The sequence below is a fragment of the Primulina eburnea genome, chromosome 13 (assembly GCF_022965805.1).
Source record: "Primulina eburnea isolate SZY01 chromosome 13, ASM2296580v1, whole genome shotgun sequence".
Classification (NCBI taxonomy): domain Eukaryota; kingdom Viridiplantae; phylum Streptophyta; class Magnoliopsida; order Lamiales; family Gesneriaceae; genus Primulina; species Primulina eburnea.
This window is the reverse complement of record NC_133113.1, coordinates 21,095,607-21,120,152: the sequence shown is the minus strand read 5'-3', so window position 1 is coordinate 21,120,152 and position 24,546 is coordinate 21,095,607. Positions and strand designations below refer to the sequence as shown.

At 39.4% G+C, this 24,546-nt stretch overlaps 1 protein-coding gene across 1 annotated transcript; it reads left to right on the top strand.

The window, feature by feature from the left end:
* The first annotated feature begins 2,213 nt into the window (after positions 1-2,213).
* Positions 2,214-16,052, top strand: LOC140809989 (uncharacterized). The gene is made up of 6 exons (XM_073167774.1): positions 2,214-2,387; positions 5,766-5,838; positions 5,926-5,981; positions 6,373-6,483; positions 8,409-8,467; positions 15,969-16,052. Exons 1-5 carry the CDS (start codon positions 2,341-2,343, stop codon positions 8,464-8,466), a joined length of 345 nt encoding a protein of 114 aa, XP_073023875.1. The 5' UTR covers positions 2,214-2,340; the 3' UTR covers position 8,467; positions 15,969-16,052.
* The last annotated feature ends 8,494 nt before the right edge of the window (positions 16,053-24,546 follow it).

Below are 24,546 nucleotides of genomic sequence, written 5' to 3'. Positions count from 1 at the left end.
TCTTGGGCGGCCGAGGGTTAAGGATGGTAGGATCGGGAGATTCCAACGAGCCAGCGGTGCGAGAACCCTTCCTAACCTTAAACCAGACCCCTGGTGGGGCTGAGACAGGGCTTGGGATGGTTCGGACTCAGCTGGGCGTGACTAGGAACTAGATCGTGCAAGAGAGAAGGCTTCGGGTGTTTGGTGATCGCAAGTGTTGTGTTTTCGGGGCTAGGGGCTGTATGCCTGGTGCAGCTGTCGTGGGGCTGTAGGATCACGTCTATGGAGTCTAGCAGGGTCCTAGGGTGGTCTAGGGAAGGACGAGCCATAGCTGGTCCTCGATGATTCGGTCTAAGAACGTTAGGGTCAAGGTGGGAAGCTTGCGTGAATTTTCCAGCAACTATTCAGGACTTTATTCAAGTTTCTAAGGGCTCAATTTGTGATCTTTAGGACCTTTTAGATGTTCACTAAGGGTGGTAAAAAGTTGGGGAAATTTTGGTTAAGTTTCGGGTCGATTCGGGTTAAAACCGGGACCCCGATTTAAGTTTTAAAACGAATCGGTTAAGTTGTAAAATAAGCTCGAGTTTACGTCTAAGAATGCTTATAAAAATGTTTTGGGATAATTTAAGGAGTATGGTAAGTTTCGGGTCAATTTTATAAGTCCAGGGGTGAAACGAGAATTTTTGGGTTTCCAGGGGCAAAATGGTCATTTTGCACCCGGGGTGAGATTTTGGTCTTGGCAGCGCCCTGAGCACAAGTCATGATATTTTAAATGTTCATGCATCACGTTTACGATTTTTTTACGCTATTATAATAATTATGGTGCATGTTTGGTTTAAAGGAATTAAGAGAGAAAAAGTGAGAAAGTGAAGAGCATTCCGTCTCCGCCGCGCCGTGTCGTTATTTTGTTTGTTTTCTGTCAAAACAAACCAAGACATTTTACCAGTGTTAGATTACTTTAAATAATTTCTTCCGCTGCAAATTTTGAACATTTAACTTGATTTATCAATTTAATTCGTGAATGAGGCAATTTTGATTATATTAAAAAGAAAAATTTAATTTTTCCGCAAATTAACCAAAATTTCGCCAACATTTTACCAGTGTTGGATTACTTTAAGTAATTTCTTTTCCTCTCAATTTGTTGCAACTCTCAAGAAAAACAATCGAACAGACTAATAACTCCGCTGATGCAAATCCAATATCCTTCAAATCTTTTACAATTACAAAACTTACAGATCGGAAATCCGCTTCAATCTTCGATTGAGAAAATTGACATTCGAATTCGGAATCACGAGAAAATCAACCAGTAATGTAGAATGGACATATCTGGTATATCAGATGAAATCACGGACAAAATCCTCCCGACAACATTGAATCGGATCGCCGGTAATTTATTCTCTTCGAGTGAAATTTTCGAAACCAATAAACGAATAAGAAACCCAAACCATAGCGGCGTCGAAAAAAAACATGAATTCACGAACAAATCGTAGACGAAAAGCAGCGCACACTCGATCGTAAATTGTTGGAAGAACGACGGAGCAACACTGGTGTTGATTAATCCTTCTCTGCAACTTTTCAGAAATTTGCGCATGAAACAACGACTTCGATTATTGAAAAATCAAAGGATTATAGGAGAAATCGAAACTTCGCGTCCGTGGTTTACGTGAAATGAAGAGGATTAGGGTTTCTAGTTTCTAAGCGTACACAGTTGTCTGTTTCGATTGCTGTGCGAGTACTATTGTAATGCGTAAGCCCTCGGGCCTGAATTAGAAAAGAGAGAAAACGTGAGCAGTTTCTTTATATTGTGAGTTAAAAAAATATTATTGTTTAAGAAAAATAAAAAATTTAAATAAAAAAAAGGGTAAAATCGGAAGGAGAATTGGTGTCCTTACATAACGGTTTCTATAAGCCTCTGTTAGCGACGGTTTTTATTATAACCGTCGCCTATTAAATTAAGCGACAGTTTAACTCAAACCGTCGCTGTAATAGCGACGGTTTTAATAAAGCCGTCGCTATATAGCGACGGTTAAATAAAACCCGTCGCTGTAATAGCGACGGGAACGCGAAACCCGTTGCCGATCTGCATCTGCCACAGTTATGCAAAAAAGATCGGCGACGGTCTATCTAAACCCGTCGCTAAAGTAGCGACGGATTGACTTAAGTTGTCGCTATATAGCGACGGTTTTTGCAAAACCGTCGCTATGATTCTATATATGAACGATTTTTCACCTATGTCCGGTAGTAGCGAAGCTTTATCCATTTTTTCAAAGTTTCGATTTTTTTGTTTTGTACTAACAGTTTTTCGTATTTAATTTGTAGATTTTCTCGTCGGTGCGATTTTCCGTTACGTAAACTTGAGATATGGAAACTGAAGCTTCTATCTCTCCAAGCAAATGGGAATTTAGCTGGTCAGTTTTCTTAACCTTGTGTGTGCTCTGTGTATCTGTATTTTGAGGTTTGTGGGATTTGTTTTATTGGCACCTACGGTTCTGAATGTGATTTATGATGTGACATTTTCTGAGCATCTAATTGTTCTTCTTTCGGAGCTTCATGTGTGATTAATGGGAGGTTTTCGATCCAATTAGTTAGTATTGCAGAAAGTTGTTCTTTGGCGTGCTGTTGATGTTCTTGAATTTGGTGGGGGTTTGGTCGGTTTCTGATTGTGGGCCATGTGATTTGATGAATATTCGGGTAATTGTCACCACTTATGGGCTGCGGAGATTTATGCTAAATATTGAATTAGCCCACTCCCAGAATCCTCACTTTTCTTGAGAAGTATATGACAATAAACAATGACTCCGAACATTCACGCATTATTTTGACAATTTATTCATGTAGAAAAATAACCACTTTATTTTGTTTTTTTTTTTTTTTGATAGGAAACTATGAATTTATTAGATTAATAGTAGTTGAGATTACAATTCCCGTGGATGAGCAATCCACAGTCCAACCACCGATTGACTAACTATAACAAACTCATACGTACATAAAACACCAATCCCTAACTAAATCAGATAACAATAAATGTCGAAACACCGACACAGTAGTTGTCCATTTGGCAACCCTGAATCTTAATTTCTCTCATAGTTCGTCGATCGAGTCTCCTTTGTCGTTGAAAATTCTGTTATTGCGCTCTATCCATGTTGTCCAAAATGTGCAATGTACGATGATGTACCAGAAAGTCCTTTTTCCCCTTCCGTTGAGTAAACCGTTTTCCATTACGAACAAATCTCTAGAAAGTGCCGGGAAAACCCACTCGAATCCCAGGTGCTGCATAACCTTACTCCAGATTCCCCTCGTGAAAGAACAGTGTAGCAGCAGATGTTCTTGATCCTCCTCACTTTGCTTGCATAAGCAGCACCATTGTGGACTTATAGAATTACTTGGTTGTCTCTTCTGTATCCTGTCACAAGTTTGCAATCTGCCGAGGGCCACTATCCAAGAGAAAACCTTTACTTTTTGTGGGATCGGTACTTTCCATATGTTAGTGAAATAAGGGAATGACAAAGTATTAGGACTGTTAAAGAAAGAATAGTACAGAGAACTGACAGAAAAGACGCCCGATGAATCCCCTAACCAAACCCTGACATCGACAGAACCCACACTCAAAGAAGCTGACTCTAAGAGACCTACAAGGGAAGTGAACTCACCCAACTCAACATCATTCAACCCTCTTCTAAACCTCAAATCCCACTGGAAAGATGAAGACCCCTGAGTATTAGTAACCGAATAAAATCGATCGATAGGTTTATTAGAAGAAACTGATAGAAGAAAAAGACGTGGAAACCGCTCTTTGAAAGACAACTCACCCAACCAACTATCTTCCCAAAATCTCAATAAGTTCCCTCCCTTGAGCACCGTGCCAATCAAGTGTTGACAAGACGAATGGGACCGAGAAATAAACTTCCAAGGGCTTCTGAAAGTGGAATTCCGCTCCTCCCTCAAATCCCAACCGTTATCCTCAAAACCATAAATGCTCCCTATCACTCTTTTCCACAACGAATCTTTTTCTACCGCACTTCTCCACCACCACTTTCCTAGCAATGATTTATTCCTCATTCGAACACTCCCCAAACCTAATCCTCCAAGTTCTTTCGGTTTGCACACTTGAGTCCAATTTACAACATGGCAATGAATCTCCCCGTCAGCACCGTCCCACAAAAAGTTCCTCATCAAAGTTTCCAAATGCTTTGCTACTCGCCGAGGGACCATGAATATTGACATGTAATAAGTAGGCAATGCGCTTAGGACGGCTTTAATCAACGTTAGTCGACCACCTCTAGATAAGAAAGCTTTTTTCCAATGTGCCAACTTAGTAGACATCTTCGCTACCACCGGTGCCCAAAATTCAGCCTTCATGGGATCACCTCCCAATGGTGCTCCAAGGTATATCATCGGCCACTTGTCTTTCTTGCAACCCACCACTTCCGCTAGGCTTTCAACCGCGTCATCAACTTGGTTCAAGCCCAATATTGAACTTTTTTCAAAGTTTACTTTCAGTCCCGATTTCGAGCAAAAGACTTTGAGTAGCTCAACAACATTCAACAACTGGCTCTCATTTTGGACGAGGAATAGAGTGTCATCGGCAAATTGAATGTGAGAAATTTCTACCTTGTTTTTCCCTACTTCAAGTCCCCTCACCACATTTGACACCTTAGCCTTGTCAATCAATCTTCCCAACCCATCAATCACTAAGTTGAACAAAAAAGGTGATAGAGGATCTCCTTGTCTGAGTCCCCTTTTGCCGTTAAACTTCCCCCGCGGTCGGCCGTTAATAAAGATTGAATATGACACATTTGAAACACAACCCCTGATCCACTTCCTCCACTTAACCCCAAACCCCTTCTTTTGTAGCACAAATCTAGGAATCTCCAGTCGATGTTGTCATAAGCCTTCTCCAAATCCACTTTCATAATCCAACCTCTTTTCTTTTTCCTTCTGTATTCCTCCACCACTTCGTTCGCTATTAAACAACAATCTGTTATCTGCCTGCCTCGAATGAAAGCACATTGATTTTCCGCCACTGTTTTGCTCATAACTTTCTTCAGTCTATTGGTCAACACCTTGGACAAAATCTTATACAAACTTGTGATTAGACTGATAGGCCTGAAGTCTTTAATCCTAGTTGCCTCTTTTTTCTTCGGGATCAAACAGATGTATGTTTCATTCGTTTTTCCATTGACAATTCCATTCTCGAAGAATTCAGCAAACACTTTGAGTAGGTCATTTTTAATTGATTCCCAGCACTTTTGGTAAAAAGCTAAGGTAAAGCCATCTGGCCCCAGAGATTTTTCACCCTCACAATCAAACACCGCTCCTTTGATTTCCTCCTCCGAGAAAGGCTGTTCCAACTGCTCGGCTTCCATCAAATTTATTGCCCTCCATTCAACCCCTTCTAGACCCGATCCATCCCCTTCCGATTCTTTATAAACCTTGTATTAAGACCAAAGCAATGGATTAAGGTTTTTGATCCCGTTTTCTTCACAGTGGATCAAATAAAGCAGTTTGCGTTGCCAGAACGACCCAAGACTGTACATAATAGATCGGGAAATGAGCTAAAATTAGCTCAAAAATGTCTGTTGCTTTTAAGTTAATAACCTCACTGTTTAAAGCATAAATATTTCTTTTAAATTTTCTGTTTTAATTGGATTCTTTGAATGGGAATATTATGTATGCCGGTAATGCAGACAATGCCTGCTTCATGGCATTGCCGACTATTTATTATCCAATAGATCAATACATGAAGTGCATCATGATTGTAATTTAACTTCAAGAGTTGTTTGCAGCAATTTGGAAGTAGATTATGGGTCTGAGGAAATTGCTCGAATTGTCTATACTGCATTGGCAGTTGATAAGGAGGTAACATTGCATATCATCTCTGCTTCAAAGTCTATGTTCAAGCTTTAATATATTCAGATTGAGACAATCAGTTGTTTGTGATAACAGTTACAACCTGACAAGGTGAAAAGGCATATGTTAGTCTCCAATGGGAAGCTTTCGGTGTAAGTTTCTTTCCTCTATGTGACGCCTCTTCTTTTCATACCTTTTTCTATGTTGCTTACAATGCATCGGTCTTAGTCGTTTTGTGTGCTGTATCGCACAAATATGTGTGCTATGATGGGTGAAAGATTTAGACACAAGGACAGGTGGACATGATTTAGTAAATAATTGTTTGAAAGATTGGTGACAGTGTTCACATGCATTTTGATGTACACTTGAAAATTTTATGCAAGATGCATGTGGCTCAACTATGGAGTCCTCGTGCATAAACATAATGGACTACCAAAGTCACATAGAATATAAATTTTCTTCTTTTTTTTTCTTTCACATTTTCTTGCTGGAAGAAGTTTAAATTGAAGAGACCTATTACATCCTTCTTCATTTTCTGCACAGGCATTTCGAGGCAGTTGAAGCGAGGTTTCTCCGTGCGTCATACAGTGCTTTTCTTGATGTTCTTACGCTTGCTTCAAAGACTATTGAAGAATTTGGGCAAGGAATGACATTGTAATATGGATTATGTCGTGTTGTTTAAAAATTTCGTGCCTTCATGGTAGATGAACATGTTATTGCATACTGACATTGGCTGATAATCAGTACGGATGCTTATTATGTTTCTTGATGATAAATACGTCTTAGCATGGAATTGTCAAAGATTTTAGAACGTTTGGGCGGGTGACGGGAAGTACTAGGGATGTAAACAATCCAAACCAAACCAAACAGTATCAGGCTTGAGCTTGGTTTGTTTAAGATTGTTTGAGGCTTGAGCTCGAGCTCGATTTGAGCTTCTATTATCAGGCTCGAACTCGGTTTGTATTGAAATTATTGGGCTCGAGAAAAGCTCGAGTTCGGCTCGTTAAAAGTTCGTTTATCATGTTAATAAAGTCAGGCTCGAGCTTGATTCATTAATAGCTCGTTTAGCATGTTTAACAAGCCTGCCTTGAGCTCGTCTCGTTTTTGAGCTCGATAAGCATAGAATTGAGCTCGAGTTTGAGTTTGAATCGAGCTTGTTAAAAATTAAATATATCTATGAACTAATTTTAAATCAGATATAAAAATGTAAATTCATTCATAAATAACTAAAACGGTACAAATAAGAGCTAAAAAAACATAAATCAGTATATTACACTCTTTATATTTTGGAAGTACAGATTTAAATATAGTAGATAGAAGACAACACATCATTATGAAATGAATTCGACATAATTAACTTAAATTATTGATTAATGTCAAATGGAATATCAATTTACATGTAAAATTTTTAATTAACCTTCATAAACTAATAGTAAATGATGAATGATCCAAACAAAGTCAATTTAATATAATATTTTAGTATAACAATTTGTAAAGTTACTCAACTTGTATATGACTTGGTTATGTAAATTTTTAGGGAAAAAGAATAAGTTGATGTATTTCTGTTAATTTATTTTATTTATTGTATTTTAAAGAACATTTTAACATAATGATATGCAAATAAGATTAAAAATGTAATTGTGACTAAATGATGTGAATTCATCATTTTTTCAAACATGTCTTGTATTCAATTCATTCTGTTGACATTAATACTAATATTTTTATTTGTCAACTCAACAAATGAGTCAAGCTCAAGCTTACGAGCCACCTAAACGACTCAAACTCGAGCTTACGAGCCACCTAAACGAGCCGAGCTCGAGCTCGCGAGCCTATTATCGAACATGTTTGCGAGCTCACGAGCCGAATATCCTTAGGCTTGAGCTTGGTTTGATTAAATTTTCGAGTTCAAAATCGAGCTTGAGCTTGGTTTGATATGATTAATAAACAAACTCAAACGAGCTTTTTATCGAGCCGAGCTTCGAATAGCTCGCAAACGGTTTGGTTCATTTACAATTTTACATCCCTAACAATAATCATATATATATATATATATATACACTACAAAAAAACGGAAGGATTAGCGACGGTTTTATTAAAACCGTTGCTCAAATAGCGACCGTTTTTATATCTCGTCGCTATATAGCGACGGTTTTTATTATAACCATCGCCTATTAAATTAAGCGACGGTTTAATTCAAACCGTCGCTGTAATAACGACGGTTTTATTAAAGTCGTCGCTATGTAGCGACGGTTAAAGAAAACTCGTCGCTATAATTGCGACGGGACGCGAAACCCGTTGCCGATCTAGATCTGCCACGGTTATGCAAAAACCGTCGCCGATCTGGATCGGCGACGGTCTGCCAAAAACCGTCGCTACGGTAGCGACGGATTTACTTTAATTGTCGCTATCTAACGACGGTTTTGAAAAAACCGTCGCTATGATTCTATATATACTGAAGCTCGCGAAAATTTTCTTAAACGATTTTTCACCTATATCCAGTAGTAGCGAAACTTTATCCATTTTTTCAAAGTTTCGATTTTTTTGTTTTGTACTAACAATTTTTCGTATTTATTTTGTAGATTTCTTCGTCGGTGCGATCTTCCGTTACATAAAGCTGCAAGTCTTCGCGCAAATTAGGGTAAAGCTTTTTTTTTTTTACAGAAAATCGCGCAAAAACGTAACGTGTCAAAACATGTCTCATCATGTTATCATATCGTATTCGTAAGTGTGACCTGTCAAAACATGGTCATATCATGTATCATCGTATCAGAATATACATGTTAACATCTTAATTTGAATTCCGTTCATTAGCTGTGACTTTCGTATCATCATGTCATCATGTCAGTCGATGGATCCATCTACGTGTAACCGCGGTACCCGGCGGCGAGGGTCATCAGCGACGGCATTACCCGTCCACTGAGCCCGGGCCTTACATGTCATAATGTCATCGTGTTAGTCACAACTAAACCACTTCTTTCTAAACGTGTCATCATATTCAACACTTAAATAAAAGCATGCATATACATAATTGTTCATTTAAACCAAGCATGCACCGTATTTATCATAATTGCGTAAATATCGTAAACATGATGCATAAACATTTAAAAATATCATAATTTGTGCTCAGGGCGCTGCCAAGACCAAAATCTCACCCCGGGTGCAAAATGACCATTTTGCCCCTGGGAACCCGAAAATTATCGTCTCACCCCTAGACCTCTAAAATTGACCTGAGCTTACCCAACTCCTTAATATATCCCAAAACATTTTTATAAGCGTTCCTAGACGTAAAATCGAGCCAATAGTACAATTTAAACGATTTGTTTTAAAATTTGAACCGGCGTCCCGATTTTAACCCGAATCGACTCGAATCTCAACCAAATTTTCTCCAACTTTCTATTATATCTTAAAAACATGGTGAAGCTCATAATACCACAATATTAAACCCAAAACTCTCGGCTATTAAATTCAGATTTGAACAAAGCTCTCGGCCCATTCTTATCATGCCACCTCATACACTTCCCTTGTCCAAAACTCACGCACCTACCCTCAAACCGACGCACCAATCACGAGCCCACACACCAAGGACTTAGATCAGAACCTAAGGTACCCAACCGACTCAAACCACCGTTCCCATGCACGCTCCTACACTACCAGCTTACACGCTAGATTCCATCACCAAACCCGTGTTCCCTTGCATCCAGTTCACGTGTGCTGCTCCACGGATCGGACCAGCAGTGATAGGGTCCTCCAAGGACGTGGATCAGACCCACCAGAATTAGATCCACCGCATGGCTCACCCTAGCACCGATGGTTCTCCCCCTCACCCTCAATACAAGTAAACCCGAACCCCCACCATGATTCATCCCTTCGCCCCTACCACTCACAGCAACCAACGTCCTGTGTTGCCTTCAGGATCACCCTCGACACCTTTAACAATCTCTTAACAAACCTAGGTCGCAGCCCCTTGCACAAACTAGGGAAAAACGTGAGTAAAATAACAAGAATGCATAAAATGGATGAAAACCGAAAATTTCCTTCATTTTCCTGGACATATCGAATTCCTTCATGCATCATACATAAAAATCAGATATATACTACGTGAATGATGCAGCAAAGGTGATACGAAGCATGCCTTGCGAGTTCGAAGATCAAGAACGATGCGAGAGAACCCGGATGAAGTTTTTCCTTTGCAAAACAATGGATAGTCGAGGCCTGCAGCTGATTTTTTCTGAAACCGAGGGCAGGGAGTGATGAATGACGGTGTCGGCTGGTTGTAAGATGATTAGGGTTAGGTTAGGGGCTTAATATATAATATTTAAATAGTTAATTAATCAATTAATGGGTCTAAATTTGATAATTAAAGGTAAAAAAATGATATTAAGCCCAATGGGCTTAAAAGTAGGCCCATTAAGCCCTAATACAAACCCGAAAAATATTTCGTGTTGAAAAGATTTTGAAAATAATAACCGAACTTTTAAAAAGTCCCCCGATTCGATAAAATTTGCATACCGTTAAAAATTAAAATTCTGCGGGTAAAATACCCAAGAATTCCCATTTTGAAAACTACACCTAAAAACACTTCAACTTAATTTATAAAAATAAATCGTGTAATTAAAAATAATTTTCCTGAAAATTCTCCGGTATCCGGTCCTCGCTCGAACGTGAAATGCACCTAGAAACCTTAATGCGTGAATTTCTAAAATTTCATGAATTAAATCATATCATGAAAAAATAATGCATAAAATGTATAAAAATAATTAAACACAAATTAATAAAATAAACATACATTTTATGCTTTAAAAGAATTTAATAACATACTGAGGATGTTTAATAATTTGCATGCAAGTGGTTCACGTGGAACTTCAAATTTTCGGGATGTTACAATCTACCCCCCTTTAAATTGAATTTCGATGACGAAATTCGCTTATCCTTGACAAACAAAAAGTTTAAACTCTTAATGCTAGAATCCCCATAATCCACGCTTCCGGTGCGCTACTATGATAAAATAAGTGTTAAGTTGTCCTTATGCACTCTCAATCTTAACTAAATTTTACTCCCAAAATCCTCGTTTGTGAATCGCAACGTAAAACAACTTATGGCGACTAAGTTCTATTTTCCTAATACCTCGAATTTCGACTTACATCGCAATTCCTCATACTAGAAATAGATGCCCAACTTTATCGTATATTACCTTTCTTATATTATACCCGTAACATTCATCGACCTATTATATTGTCATTTATGCAGTTCAAGTTAAGAAATCTTAGCACCAAAAGTTACTGATCGACTTCTATGCTCGGTAATACATTTAAAAGTTAAACATTATCTCAACCTCATAATAACATTAGCCTAAGATCCTTGAATTGAATCTTTATCTTACGGCATCAAACTTACGTAACTTACTAATTACAAGTACACCCCGAATGTAAAATTATTGCAAATCTTAAACCTCGAGTAACGTTATTCCATACAATCCAAAATATACAATATTTATCCTCTACCTAATTAGTAAAACCCTTCTAGCATATATCAATCACAAGCTTAAACTATTTTCTTCCCAATTACAATTTAGTTTATGCCTAAGACTCTTGGACTTTGCCACAACATGATTTCACTGACGCTTAAATTTTCAAGCACATGATTGATTCATCCTACAATGTCCTTGATTATCATTCCTTATAACATTATAACCCAAATATCTAAAGGTTCTAAATATCCTTCCAGCCTAAATCACCGAAAATTCCTATCATTTAAACCATCAATTCTCACTTACTGCTAAACTAATCCCCCAAATTTCTTAAAATTGCAACATTAATTCTTAATTTCCTCAAAAATTATCCAATTTGTCCTTAATTTCTAAAATTTCACAATTACCCATAAATTCTTGGCGTTACTAATTCCACTTTATAGGTTTCCCGGAATATAAATCTCAATAATTTTAAACTTATTAAACCCAAAATCAATTTTCATAACCACGAAAAAATTACTCATTTAACCCAAGTGTCCCTCAAAAGTTAAAATCTAATCCTAAAAAATTTCGGAACTTGCAATTTGGTCCTTAAAGTTCTCGAAAATTACAATTCTGGACCTACAACTCTTCGAAATTTACATTTTTGTCCCCATAAAATTTTTGACTTAGCCTCATTAAACCTTAAAATTCTCGAAACTCAGAATTTAATCCAAAATTCCGTAAATTCGAAAATAGTCTCTTAGGATTTTATTTTGCACTTAGATCCTCAATTTATTGGTTATTACAATTAGATCCTTAAAATTCACGATTAATGCAATTCAATCCTTAAATCCAACTAGTTAGAGCATGCATTCTAAATAAATTTTACATTTGATACTTTCAAAGATCGTCGTAGTCTTCCAATCGTTATTCATTACATGAAATCCTCAAAATTTAACTCAACTAGCAACCATCTACCATCAGTAATTTCTTAGAAAATATATATATCCCAAAAGCATTCATAATTTTTCATGATTACCTTCTGTCTAACAAAATATAATTGTGAGACCGTCTCACACAAGTTTTTGTATCGCACATGGCCACATACACAATTGGTATCTTCAGTAGAACTTTGAATTTTTTTAATATATATGCACATAGTCAAATTGAAATGGTATTTGATTTTTTTACAAAGAAAATTTAAAATGGTATTTTCTCAAGAAAATATTAGCAATACATCCATATAGTTTTGGTTTATTATCGATTCAGTCTCTCAAAAAATATCTCAAGAAATTTATTCTATCAAGTAATAATCCCATGATAAGCTGCAATTTCTCAAGTAATAAATCAAAAATCTCTCAAGTAATAAATCAAGTAATAATCCCATGATAAACTGCAATCCCATGAACGTAAAGTCAAAAATCTCTCAAGAAAAATGTAACGGCCCGAAAATTCGTGTTTGAAAATTTGCGGAAAAATTTGAATAAAAGGCCTCATTCATAATTAAATTGATAAATAAAGTTAAAGGTTCAAAATGGCAGCGGAAGTATTTAATGTTTACAAAATAACCGTAAAAAAAAATAATCCAACGACAGATAAAAATATTTGATCATAAAATAATAAATCCTGAAAAAATGAGGTCCTCGGGTTCCACTACTGCCGACCCAAGCTAACTCACTGGTCCCCGCCCTCGGTCCCGATATCATCAGAACCTACAACAATCAAGTCTAGTGAGTCTAAAGACTCAACATGCATATATCGTAAATAACAAATAAATATAGTAAAATTTGCATGGGATAAAAATGTCATGTCATGAGGCATATCGTAAAAATGTTTGCTCCTTGGAGCCCTGTACTGAAAATAGCCTGTAATAATTTTCCTGGTGAGATTATGGTATACGCAAGTGGCCCCTGCACTGAAACTGACCGGTAACTGGCGACCGGATAATAAAATGCTCCCATGACCGGTAACTGGCGACCGGGTAAAATAATAAACGTCTGATCAGACTATGCCTCAGTATACTGGGTGGTACAAACTGAACTGACCGGTAACTGGCGACCGGACCGGTAACTGGCGACCGGATTTAGCAATAATCCCATGATAGTGAAATGGCCACAAGAAATATCGCATAATCTCAAAAATGAACATTTTAGCACGTAATATAATTAATTCCGTAACCTGTAACAATTTTACTGAGTGGATTGGATCGCTCCCAGGCTCGTTGCAACCTAAATATGTCATGAAAATATACAATTGATTTATGGGACCAAACTATGCAATAACATTAAAAAAATGAGACATTTACACCGAACAACTTCGTATTTAATCATGACTCCGAACCAACCCGAGCCAACACTGAAACGTCATATAGTCATGATTAAAATACGTTTAAAATGATGAATTAATGCTCCTAAAATAGTTGGGGCCGAAATCTAGGTGGATGGAGGCCAAAACATGAAACGCTCTTTCGAGAGTCAATTTGGCACATCGCACCGTAAATTCTCGTACGACTTCAAAAATGATCCGAATGACGAACGGCCAAAAACATGACCTTCCTAACTCGATGAGGCACTGTCCAGTCCAAGGCCATGGGCTAAAAGCCAACCGAGAACTCGAACGAGCCACTGAACCGTCACCGCCAGTTGCTGTCCAAAAATACAGCAGCTGTGCTTTGGTTTCTTGCGTCGTTTGCGAGGCTAATGGTCATTGGGGCTTGAACCACTGACCAAAACCTCTTACCAACATCCTAAGGAATGATTTGAACTATGGCTAAGGGCCCTAGACCAGCCACAATTCGCATCACACCAGCAAACAACCGAACGTTCCAACCGAGAACAAATTCTGCACGTAGGATGCATTGCTTTTGTTTGGATGTCACGAATCGTTCCAATGGCCATTTGATTGACCATGACACGATCTAGACATCTAGGGGCATGGTATGAACCGTGGCTACAGGCTATAGGACCAACCAAGATCCACACCAAACCACCAAAACCGAACCACACATGCTGCACAAAGGAAGAAGCCGAAGGGGGTGCTGGGATGTTCTAGCGTTTTAATTAAAAACCGATTCACCATGGACCAAGCCACCAAGAGGGAGACTTAGTCACGTCTTAGACATGCTAGGGAAGTGATCTAACCATGGCTATAGGCCCTTAGGGCAGCCAAGATCAGATCCTTTCAAGGGAGATGAATCTGATCTTGGCTGCCCTAGGGGCTATAGCCATGGTTATAACATCTCCTTATTATGTCTAAGACGTGACCAAGTCGGCCATTTGAGGCTTGGTCCATGATGGAATCGGTTTCAAATATAAAACAAGAACAGCCCTTCGCCCCCCTTCATTTTTTCTGCATGTGTATTTCGGCTTCATGGTGATTGGTGTGGATCTTGGTTGGCTTTCTAGCCCTTAGCCACGGTCCATACCATACCTCTTGATGTCTAGATCATGCCATGGTCAATCAAATGGCCACTGGAAAGGTCCATGGAACCAAACGAAGCGATTCTCCCCGCACGCGCAGGTTTGCCTCTCGGGCGGGAGTTTCGGGTGTTCCATGGTGTGGTTTGGATTGTGGCTGGCCTAGGGCCCTTAGACATGGCCCAAGACAACCCTTAGGACGTTGGGAAGAGGTTCTGGTCAGTGGTTCCAGCCCCAATGGCCATTAGCCTCGCAGACAACGCAAAGAAACGCAAGCGCCGCTGCTGTATTTTTGTGACAGCAAGTTGTGCTTCGGTTCAGAGGTGTGTTTCGAGTTTTAATTGGCTTTTAGCCTATGGCCTTGGACTGGACAGTACCTCATTGAGTTAGGAAGGTCATGTTTTTGGCCGTTCGTGATTCGGTTAAGGTTAGAGGTTGTACGAGATTTTGCGGCGCAATGTGCCAAAGTGACTCTCGAAAGAGCGTTTCATGTTTTGGCCTCCATTCACCAAAATTTAGAGTACTGAAATTTTAGGAGCATTATTTCATCATTTTAAGTGTATTTTAATCATGACTAAATGATGGTTCGGTTTTGGTTCGGGTTGGCACGGAGTCATGATTAAATACTAAGTCATTAGACGTAATTGTCTCGTTTTTGGGTTCAATTACAAAGTTTGGGCAAGTCAATCATTTGCATATTTTTAATGTTAGAATTAGGATGCAGCGAGCCTGGGAACGATCAAACCCATTCGGTAAAATCAATGCATGATATTTAATTATATTACGTGCATAAAAATATAAAATATTCATTTTTGAGATTTATTCAATATTGCTCGTGGTCACTTCACTTCAGAGGATCATTACTTCACCCGGTGGTCACTTACCGGTTCAGTTCAGTTCATTTATTGGTACGATATCCAGTCCAAGGGCTGTGATGATCTTTACCACACCAGTATACTTTGGTATTAGTCTGATCAGACGATTATTACTTCACCCGGTGGTCACTTACCGGTTCAGTTCAGTTCATGGGGCCACTTGCGTAGAACATAATCTCAATAGAAAATCATTATATGCTATTTTATGACAGGGCTCTACGGAGCAAACATTTCACTTACGACTTTCAGTTCAGTTATGCACGTATTTATAATTATTCATGCTATCATAATGACTCATGGACATGATATTTTCACTTTGCATGCAATTTTATTATTATTACTTGTTATTTATGATATATGCATGCTGAGTCTTTAGACTCACTAAATTGATTTTTGTAGGTACTGATGAGGCCGGGACCGAGGGCGGGGACCAGTGAGCTAGCTTGGGTCGGCAGTAGTGGAACCCGAGGACCCCATTTTCAGCATTTACCATTTTTATGCTCAGACATTTTTTTTTATCTATGTTGGATTATTTTAAATTGTTATTTTGCAAACAATAATTACTTCCGCTGCTATTTTGAACATTAAACTTTATTTATCTGTTTATTAATGAATGAGGCATTCAAATTATTTTTAAAAGAAAATTTTAAATTTTTCTGCAAATTTTCAAATACGAATTCAGAGGCCTTTACAGATGGTATCAGAGCCTATGTTCTTGTAAAGGGTTGTACTACTAATGACCTCGAGAAGCTTACGAAGTCACGTCTTCGGTCTGTAAGTTTTACGTTTATGCATTTTATTTAAAGCATGAATTATGTGACAACATGTTTTCATGAAATATTTTACGTTCAGATTTTAATTATTCAGTGTCTATTTAAATTTAAATAAATTATGGAATTATGCATATTGGTTATGTATGGGTTATTATATGGAACAGTATGCCTCCTAGACGCATTCTCGAGCACACTAGAGATGATGAGCCTCGCCAGGAGGACCGTGAGAATCAGAGGCAGGAGAGAGATCTACCTCCTCCACCTCCACCTGACATGAATGCTCAGATGTTAGCTGGGATGACTCAGTTCTTCGCACAGTTTGCGGGGAACAATGCTATGGCAGCCAGGTCGACAGGGCCTGAGGCGACCTATGAGCGCTTCATGAAGTTGAGGCCGAAGGAATTCGAAGGGACGGCAGATCCCATGATTGCCGAGGGCTGGATCAAGTCCCTCGAGGTTATCTTTGAATTTATGGAGCTTGGGGATGCGGACAGAGTTCGTTGCGCCACCTACCTATTCGGAGGAGATGCCCGCTTATGGTGGGAAGGAGCATCAGTTGCCCTGAACTTGGCTACACTGAGTTGGGCACGCTTCACGAAGGTACTTTACTCCAAATATTTTACTGACGAAGTGCGTTCTAGATTGACCAGGGAGTTCATGACCCTAAGGCAGAGAGATCTGACGGTTACGGAATTCATCCGTAAGTTTGAGAGGGGCTGCCATTTTGTGCCCCTGATCGCGAACGATGCCAGTGCCAAGCTGAGGCACTTTATAGATGGACTACAGTCGATCTTGCGCCGTGACGTTAGGGTGGCTGGCCCTACTACTTTTGAAGTCGCAGTTTCCAGAGCTCTTGCTGCATAGCAAGATCAGATTGATATTGAGAGGGATCGCCAGGGCAAGCGACCAGTCCAGATTCCGCACCGCCGTCCTCCTCAGCCGCAACAACATCAGAATAAGAGGCCTTTCCACGGCCCACCCAGGAACCGGGGCCAGCAGCAACAGCAGCAGCGGGGACGCGGAGTCCCTAAGACTTTTGAGCATCCATTCTGCCCTAAGTGCACACGCCGCCATGTTGGAGCGTGTATATTTGGCACAGGAAAGTGTTACAAGTGTGGTAGCCTAGACCACATACTGCCGCAGTGCCCTCAGAGGAATCTGCCTACCCAAGACAGAGTTTTTGCTCTTCATGATATGGAGACGAACGCAAACACCATGCTCATGACAGGTATCTTAAAGCTTTAAGTTAATATTTGAAATTCAATGTTTTGGGAATTTAATGTTTTGGGGTTAAGATTGTGAACATAGAATTGATAATAGGATTGCATGTTCTAACCAGTATTATTTTCGGGAAATTAGTTTAGAAGAACTCTGACCTTTACATGTCTATAAGTTTAGTCCTTGTAAATATTGGGTTCAGCTTAGCGTTCCAACCTTTCAGGGAGAATTTTTATAGCGGGTTCAGCTACAAAAGCCTTGATAGATTCAGGGGCAACTCACTCGTTTATTTCGGAGACCTTTGCTAATTTTCTCAAGGTCAAGAGTTTGACATCATTCTGAGGATGGACTGGCTACTAAGGAACAGAGTTTTGATCGACTTCCAGCGGAGATCTGTCCTAGTCTGACCACCTGGGATGACGCAGTTCTTATTTGAGCCAGACAGGTACTTTCCTTACCGGCATTATATCTTGTGTCCAGGCTAGGAAGCTCATGCATAGAGGGTGTCGGGCGTTTTTAGCGACTTTTATGTCTGTCCCCGAGGCACCCAGTCAGTCAACTTCAGATGTTCCGATTGTTAGAGATTTCCTAGATGTTTTTCCTGAGGACGTCTCTGGTATGCCACCCGAGAGAGATGTGGAGTTTTCTATTGAGCTTATGCCAGGTACGGCTCCGATCTCAAAAGCACCATACCGATTAGCGTCGACAGAGATGACAGAACTTAAGAAGCAGATTCAGGAACTTCTTGACAAGGAGTTCATTCGCCAGAGTTTTTCACCATGGGGCGCGCCAGTCTTGTTTGTGAAGAAGAAGGATGGCACGATGAGGCTTTGCATTGACTACCGGGAGTTGAACAGGGTTTCAGTGAAGAACAAGTACCCACTTCCGAGGATTGAAGATTTATTTGACCAGCTGCAGGGAGCTTCAGTATTTTCGAAGATCGATCTACGTTCCGGTTATCACCAGTTGAGGGTGAAAGATGCCTATGTTTCCAAGACTGCTTTCAGGACTCGTTATGGCCACTTCGAGTTTCTTGTGATGCCGTTCAGTCTGACGAATGCGCCATCGATCTTCATAGATCTCATGAATCGCGTATTTCAGCCGTATCTTGATCAGTTTGAGATAGTATTCATAGACGACATTCTCGTCTACTCAAAGAATCAGGAGGATCACAGCAGACATCTGACCGCAGTGTTGCAGACCTTGCAGAAGCATAAGTTATTCGCAAAGTTCAGTAAGTGCAAATTCTGGTTAGAGAAGGTGGCGTTCTTAGGCCACATTGTTTCTAGCAGTGGTATTGAGGTAGACCCAGCGAAAGTTGCAGCAGTCAGAGATTGGGTTGTGCCGCAGAATGCATCTGAGATCCGTAGTTTCCTTGGGCTAGCAGGATATTATCGGAAGTTTATTCAGGGATTCTCTTCCATCGCAGTTCCAGTCACATCATTGACCAAGAAGAATGTGAAATTTGTGTGGAGCGATGAGTGCCAGAAGAGCTTCGATACTTTGAAACAAGCTCTTATCTCAGCACCAGTTTTGGCCATGCCGTCAGGGCCTGGAGATTTTGTTCTGTATACCTATGCTTCGAAGCTCGGTTTAGGCGCAGTATTGATGCAGCATGGGAAGGTGATAACATATGCTTCTCGATAGTTGAAAACTCATGAGAAGAACTACCGTACCCATGATCTAGAGTTGGCCGCCGTGGTATTTGCTTTGAAGATCTGGAGGCATTATTTGTACGGGGAGAAATTCCATATATTTACCGACCATAAGAGCCTCAAGTACTTCTTTATGCAGAAAGAGCTGAATATGCGTCAGAGGCGGTGGTTGGAGCTTGTGAAAGACTACGATTGTGACATTAGCTACCACCCGGGTAAAGCTAATGTAGTTGCGGATGCTTTGAGCAGGAAAGTCGCAGTGATGGCCCATTTGACGATTCAGAGACTTCTTCAGTCTGAGATGCAGAGGTTTGATCTAGAGGCATATCCTCAAGGTAGAGTTCCCCGTCTATCTACTTTGACGATTCAGTCTTCCCTTATTGACCGTATTCGCAGTGGTTAACTAGCAGATGAACAGTTAGCAAAGTGGAAGCAGAGAGATAAGGCCAAGGGCTGTGTCTTGTATGCAGTTTGTGACGGTATTGTGAGATACCGAGACAGGATATGGGTTCCTAGCAGTGATTCTATCTGAGCAAATGTTTTATCAGAGGCCCATATGTCGCCGTACTCTATTCACACTGGGAGTACGAAGATTTACAAAGATCTGCAGTTATTGTATTGGTGGCCAGGAATGAAGAAGGATATCAGACGTTTTGTATCCGAGTGTCTGACTTGTCAGTTAGTGAAGGCAGAGCATCAGAAACCATCAGGTTTGCTCAAGCCTCTCCCTATTCCCGAGTCGAAGTGGGAGAATGTTACTATGGATTTCGTGACCGGTTTGCCGAAGTCAGTCAGATGATCAAATGCGATCTGGGTGATTGTTGATTGTCTCACAAAATCAACGTACTTCTTGCCCATTAAGACGACTTTCACCATGATTCAGTATGCAGAGCTGTATATCCGAGAGATAGTCCGACTTCATGGTATTCCAATTTCTATCGTATCTGACAGAGACCCCAGATTCACTTCCTCATTTTGGAAGAGTTTGCATTCGACAATGGGTACGAAGTTGTTGTTTAGCACAGCTTTCCATCCTCAGACAGATGGCCAGTCAGAGCGAGTTATTCAGATTTTGGAAGATCTTCTCCGTGCTTGTGTAATTGATTTCTCAGGGAGTTGGGAGTCGAACTTGCCATTAGTGGAGTTCACTTATAACAATAGTTTTCAGTCGTCTATAGGTATGGCTCCGTATGAAACACTGTATGGTCGCAAGTGCAGATCTCCTGTTCATTGGGATGAAGTAGGGGAAAGAGCAGAATTGGGTCCGGAGATTATTTAGCAGGCTGCCGATGTAGTAGTCAAGATCCGTGTTAGGATGAAGACTGCTCAGAGTCGACAGAAGAATTATGCAGACTAGAGGAGGAGAGATCTAGAGTTTGCCGTCGGCGACCATGTCTTTGTGAAAGTTGCACCTATGAAGGGTGTCATGCGGTTCGGGAAGAAAGGAAAGCTCATTCCGAGATTCATCGGACCATTTGGGACGTTAGCTTATCGTGCTGGCTCTTTCACCGAATCTGGCCGGAGTACACAATGTGTTCCACGTCTCTATGCTGAGGAAGTATATGGCAAATCCTTCGCATGTCTTGAACTTTGAGCCGTTGCAGCTTACTCCGAACCTGTCTTATGAAGAGAGACCAGTGCAGATCTTAGACAGGCAGGAGAAGAAGCTTCGGAACAAGCTGATTAAGCGAGTGAAAGTCAAATGGCTTAACCATTCAGAGGAGGAAGCTACGTGGGAGTCTGAGCCAGAGATGAGGAGTCGGTATCCCGAGTTATTCGGTAAGTTTTAATTTCGAGGACGAAATTTCTTTTAAGGGGGGAGAGCTGTAGAATCCGTAATTTAGACTACGTATAAGCCATGCATAATTTCTAGTATTTAAATTAAAATGATTTTATTGTATGAGATTTAAATTCATTTCTCTAAATTTACTAATATTATTGCAGTAGTTTAACTATTATCTTTTCAGTTAAATAAGTGAGGCCGGACTGGAGTTAGAGTATTGAGATAAAATTTAATATTAAGAAAACATTCCTATAATTTATTTAAGATAAATAATAAGTTAATTTAATGTAATAGAATGTTTAAAGAAAGTTTAAGAATTTAATTAATTAGAAGGTAAGTAGTAAATAAATTATTTTAGGTTCAATATGTAATTTAAAAGCCTAAATTAAAATATGTGACCAATTGAGATAAATTAATATAAGCATAATTTATTCAAGAAAATATTACCCTAGCATGTTAGTAAATTTAATTTAAGAATTTGACATGCATGCAAGATAATATTATTCCAAAATCAATTTCTTAATTCACTAAAATATTTAATGGGTAGATAAAACACTAGAGATTTAAAATTTCAATAATTAAGAAATAATTCCCCTCCATTTTTATTTACAATTTCGACCACCCCATTTCTAAAAGATTTAGATTTTGATTTGCAACTCAACTTTGATTCCTTTCCATATCCACTTCATGGTAGATAATCCCTTAATTTTAAATTCTCATTTAATTAATAATTAAGCAATTTCCTACCCTACTTTGGATGATAAAATCGGCCCCTCCTTTTCTAGAGTCAAATTATCTGACCACTCATTTCTTGATTCATTTCCATAATCTTCCTTGTTAGATAATTCTTCCCCACTTTTAAATCACCAACAATTAAACAATTAAGCAATTTTCTCCCTAGTATTTGATAAAAGAAAAAATCGGTCACCCTCCTTCAAATCAAATCATATCACACTTCATTCCTTATCTAACAAATTCTAGGATAGAAATATTTATCTTGTCATTTAATTCCCCTTCATCTAGCAACCTTTCCCTCATTGTCTCCCTAGCCATTTCCCTCTCCCCAATCTCAAAAATTCAGAGCATTTCAGAAAAGAAAAAATCGTGTGAGGTTGAGAGAAAAACAAGAGAGAAAAAAATAGAAGCAAGAAAGCAAAGTCACTCTGTCTTCTCCGCGCCGCGTCATGTTTTCTTTTGTTTTCTTCAAAACAAAAACCAAGGCATGTTTCTATCATTCCTTGCTCTTCAATCAAGTCGTATAATTAATTTTAAATATCATATGTACACGAATTTGAAGGGAAAAACCGAAATACATGACAAATATTTTCGAAAACAAGGTGCAGATTTTCGGTTTTCCTTCGTGCTCTCACGGTTTGGCTTGTTTCTGTCGTTGCAGGGTTTGGCTCGATCCTAGGCTCCCAAGGCTGCCCATAGGCACGTACTAGGGTGTGTCAAGACTATGTTGGTCCATTAGTTCCAGCCCCATGCATGCTGGAATTGAGAAAATACAGCAACCCTTCCAAAAAGCCTTTTTGAGTTCGAAAATTCTGTTCTTGCTGTCAAGGGAGATGAATCTGATCTTGGCTGCCCTAGGGGCTAGCATGGTTAGAACATCTCCTTATTATGTCTAAGACGTGACCAAGTTGGCCCTTTGAGGCTTGGTCCATGATGGAATCGGTTTTCAAATATAAAACAAGAACAACCCTTCGCCCCCTTCATTTTTTCTGCATGTGTATTTTGGCTTCATGGTGATTGGTGTGGATCTTGGTTGGCTTTTTAACCCTTATCCACGCTCCATACCATATCTCTTGATGTCTAGATCATGCCATGGTCAATCAAATGGCCACTGGAAAGGTCCATGACAACAAACGAAGCGATTCTCCCCGCGCGCGCAGGTTTGCCTCTTGGGTGGGAGTTTCGGGTGTTCCATGGTGTGGTTTGGATTGTGGCTGGCCTAGGGCCCTTAGCCATGGCCCAAGACAACCCTTAGGACGTTGGGAAGAGGTTTTGGTCGATGGTTCAAGCCTCAATGGCCATTAGCCTCGCAAACAACACAAGAAACACAAGTGCCGCTGCTGTATTTTTGTGACAGCAAGTTATGCTTCGGTTCAGAGGTGTGTTTCGAGTTCTTTTTTGGCTTTTAGCCTATGGCCTTAGACTGGACAGTACCTCATTGAGTTAAAAAGGTCATGTTTTTGGCCGTTTGTGATTCTGTTAAGTTTAGAGGTTGTACTAGATTTTACGGCGCAATGTGCCAAAGTGACTCTCGAAAGAGCGTTTCATGTTTTGGCCTCCATTCACCAAAATTTAGAGTACTGAAATTTTAGGAGCATTATTTCATCATTTTAAGTGTATTTTAATCATGACTAAATGATAGTTCGGTTTTGGTTCGGGTTGGCACGGAGTCATGATTAAATACTAAGTCATTGGACGTAATTGTCTCGTTTTTGGGTTCAATTACAAAGTTTGGGCAAGTCAATCATTTGCATATTTTTCATGTTAGAATTAGGATGCAGCGAGCCTGGGAACGATCCAAACCATTCGTTAAAATAAATACATGATATTTAATTATGTTATTTAATTATATTACGTGCATAAAAATATAAAATATTCATTTTTGAGATTTATGCAATATTGCTTGTGGTCACTTCACTTCAGAGGATCATTACTTCACCCGGTGGTCACTTACTGGTTCAGTTCAGTTCATTTATTGATACGGATATCCAATCCAAGGGCTGTGATGATTTCTACCACCCAGTATACTGTGATATTAGTCTGATCAGACGATTATTACTTCACCCGGTGGTCACTTACCTGTTCAGTTCAGTTCATGGGGCCACTTGCGTAGAACATAATCTCAACAGAAAATCATTACAATGCTATTTTATGACAGGGCTCTACGGAGCAAAGATTTCACCTTCGACTTTCAGTTTAGTTATGCACATATTTATAATTATTCATGCTATCATAATGACTCATGACATGATATTTTCACTTTGCATGCAATTTTATTATTATTACTTGTTATTTATGATATATTCATGCTGAGTCTTTAGACTCACTAGACTTGATTGTTGTAGGTACTGATGAGGTTGGGACCGAGGACGGGGACCAGTGAGCTAGCTTGGGTCGGAAGTAGTGGAACCCGAGGACCCCATTTTAAGCATTTACCATTTTTATGCTCAAATATTTTTTTTTTATCTTTGTTGGATTATTTTAAATTGTTATTTTGCAAACAATAATTACTTCCGCTGCTATTTTGAACATTAAACTTTATTTATCAGTTTATTTATGAATGAGGCATTCAAATTATTTTTAAAAGAAAATTTTAAATTCTTCCCCAATTTCAAGTATGAATTCAGAGGCCTTTACAGGATATTCCTAAGACTATACATGAGGATCTAAATGCTCCAGAATAGAAGAAGGTTGTTCATGGATCGTGTGCGCTAGCTGCCTTCGAAGGCATCTTGTACACAACAACCTTCAATGAGCTTCAATAGCTCGTGTTCTAAGAATATTAACACCGATGAATTAAATCGAGTTTGGTT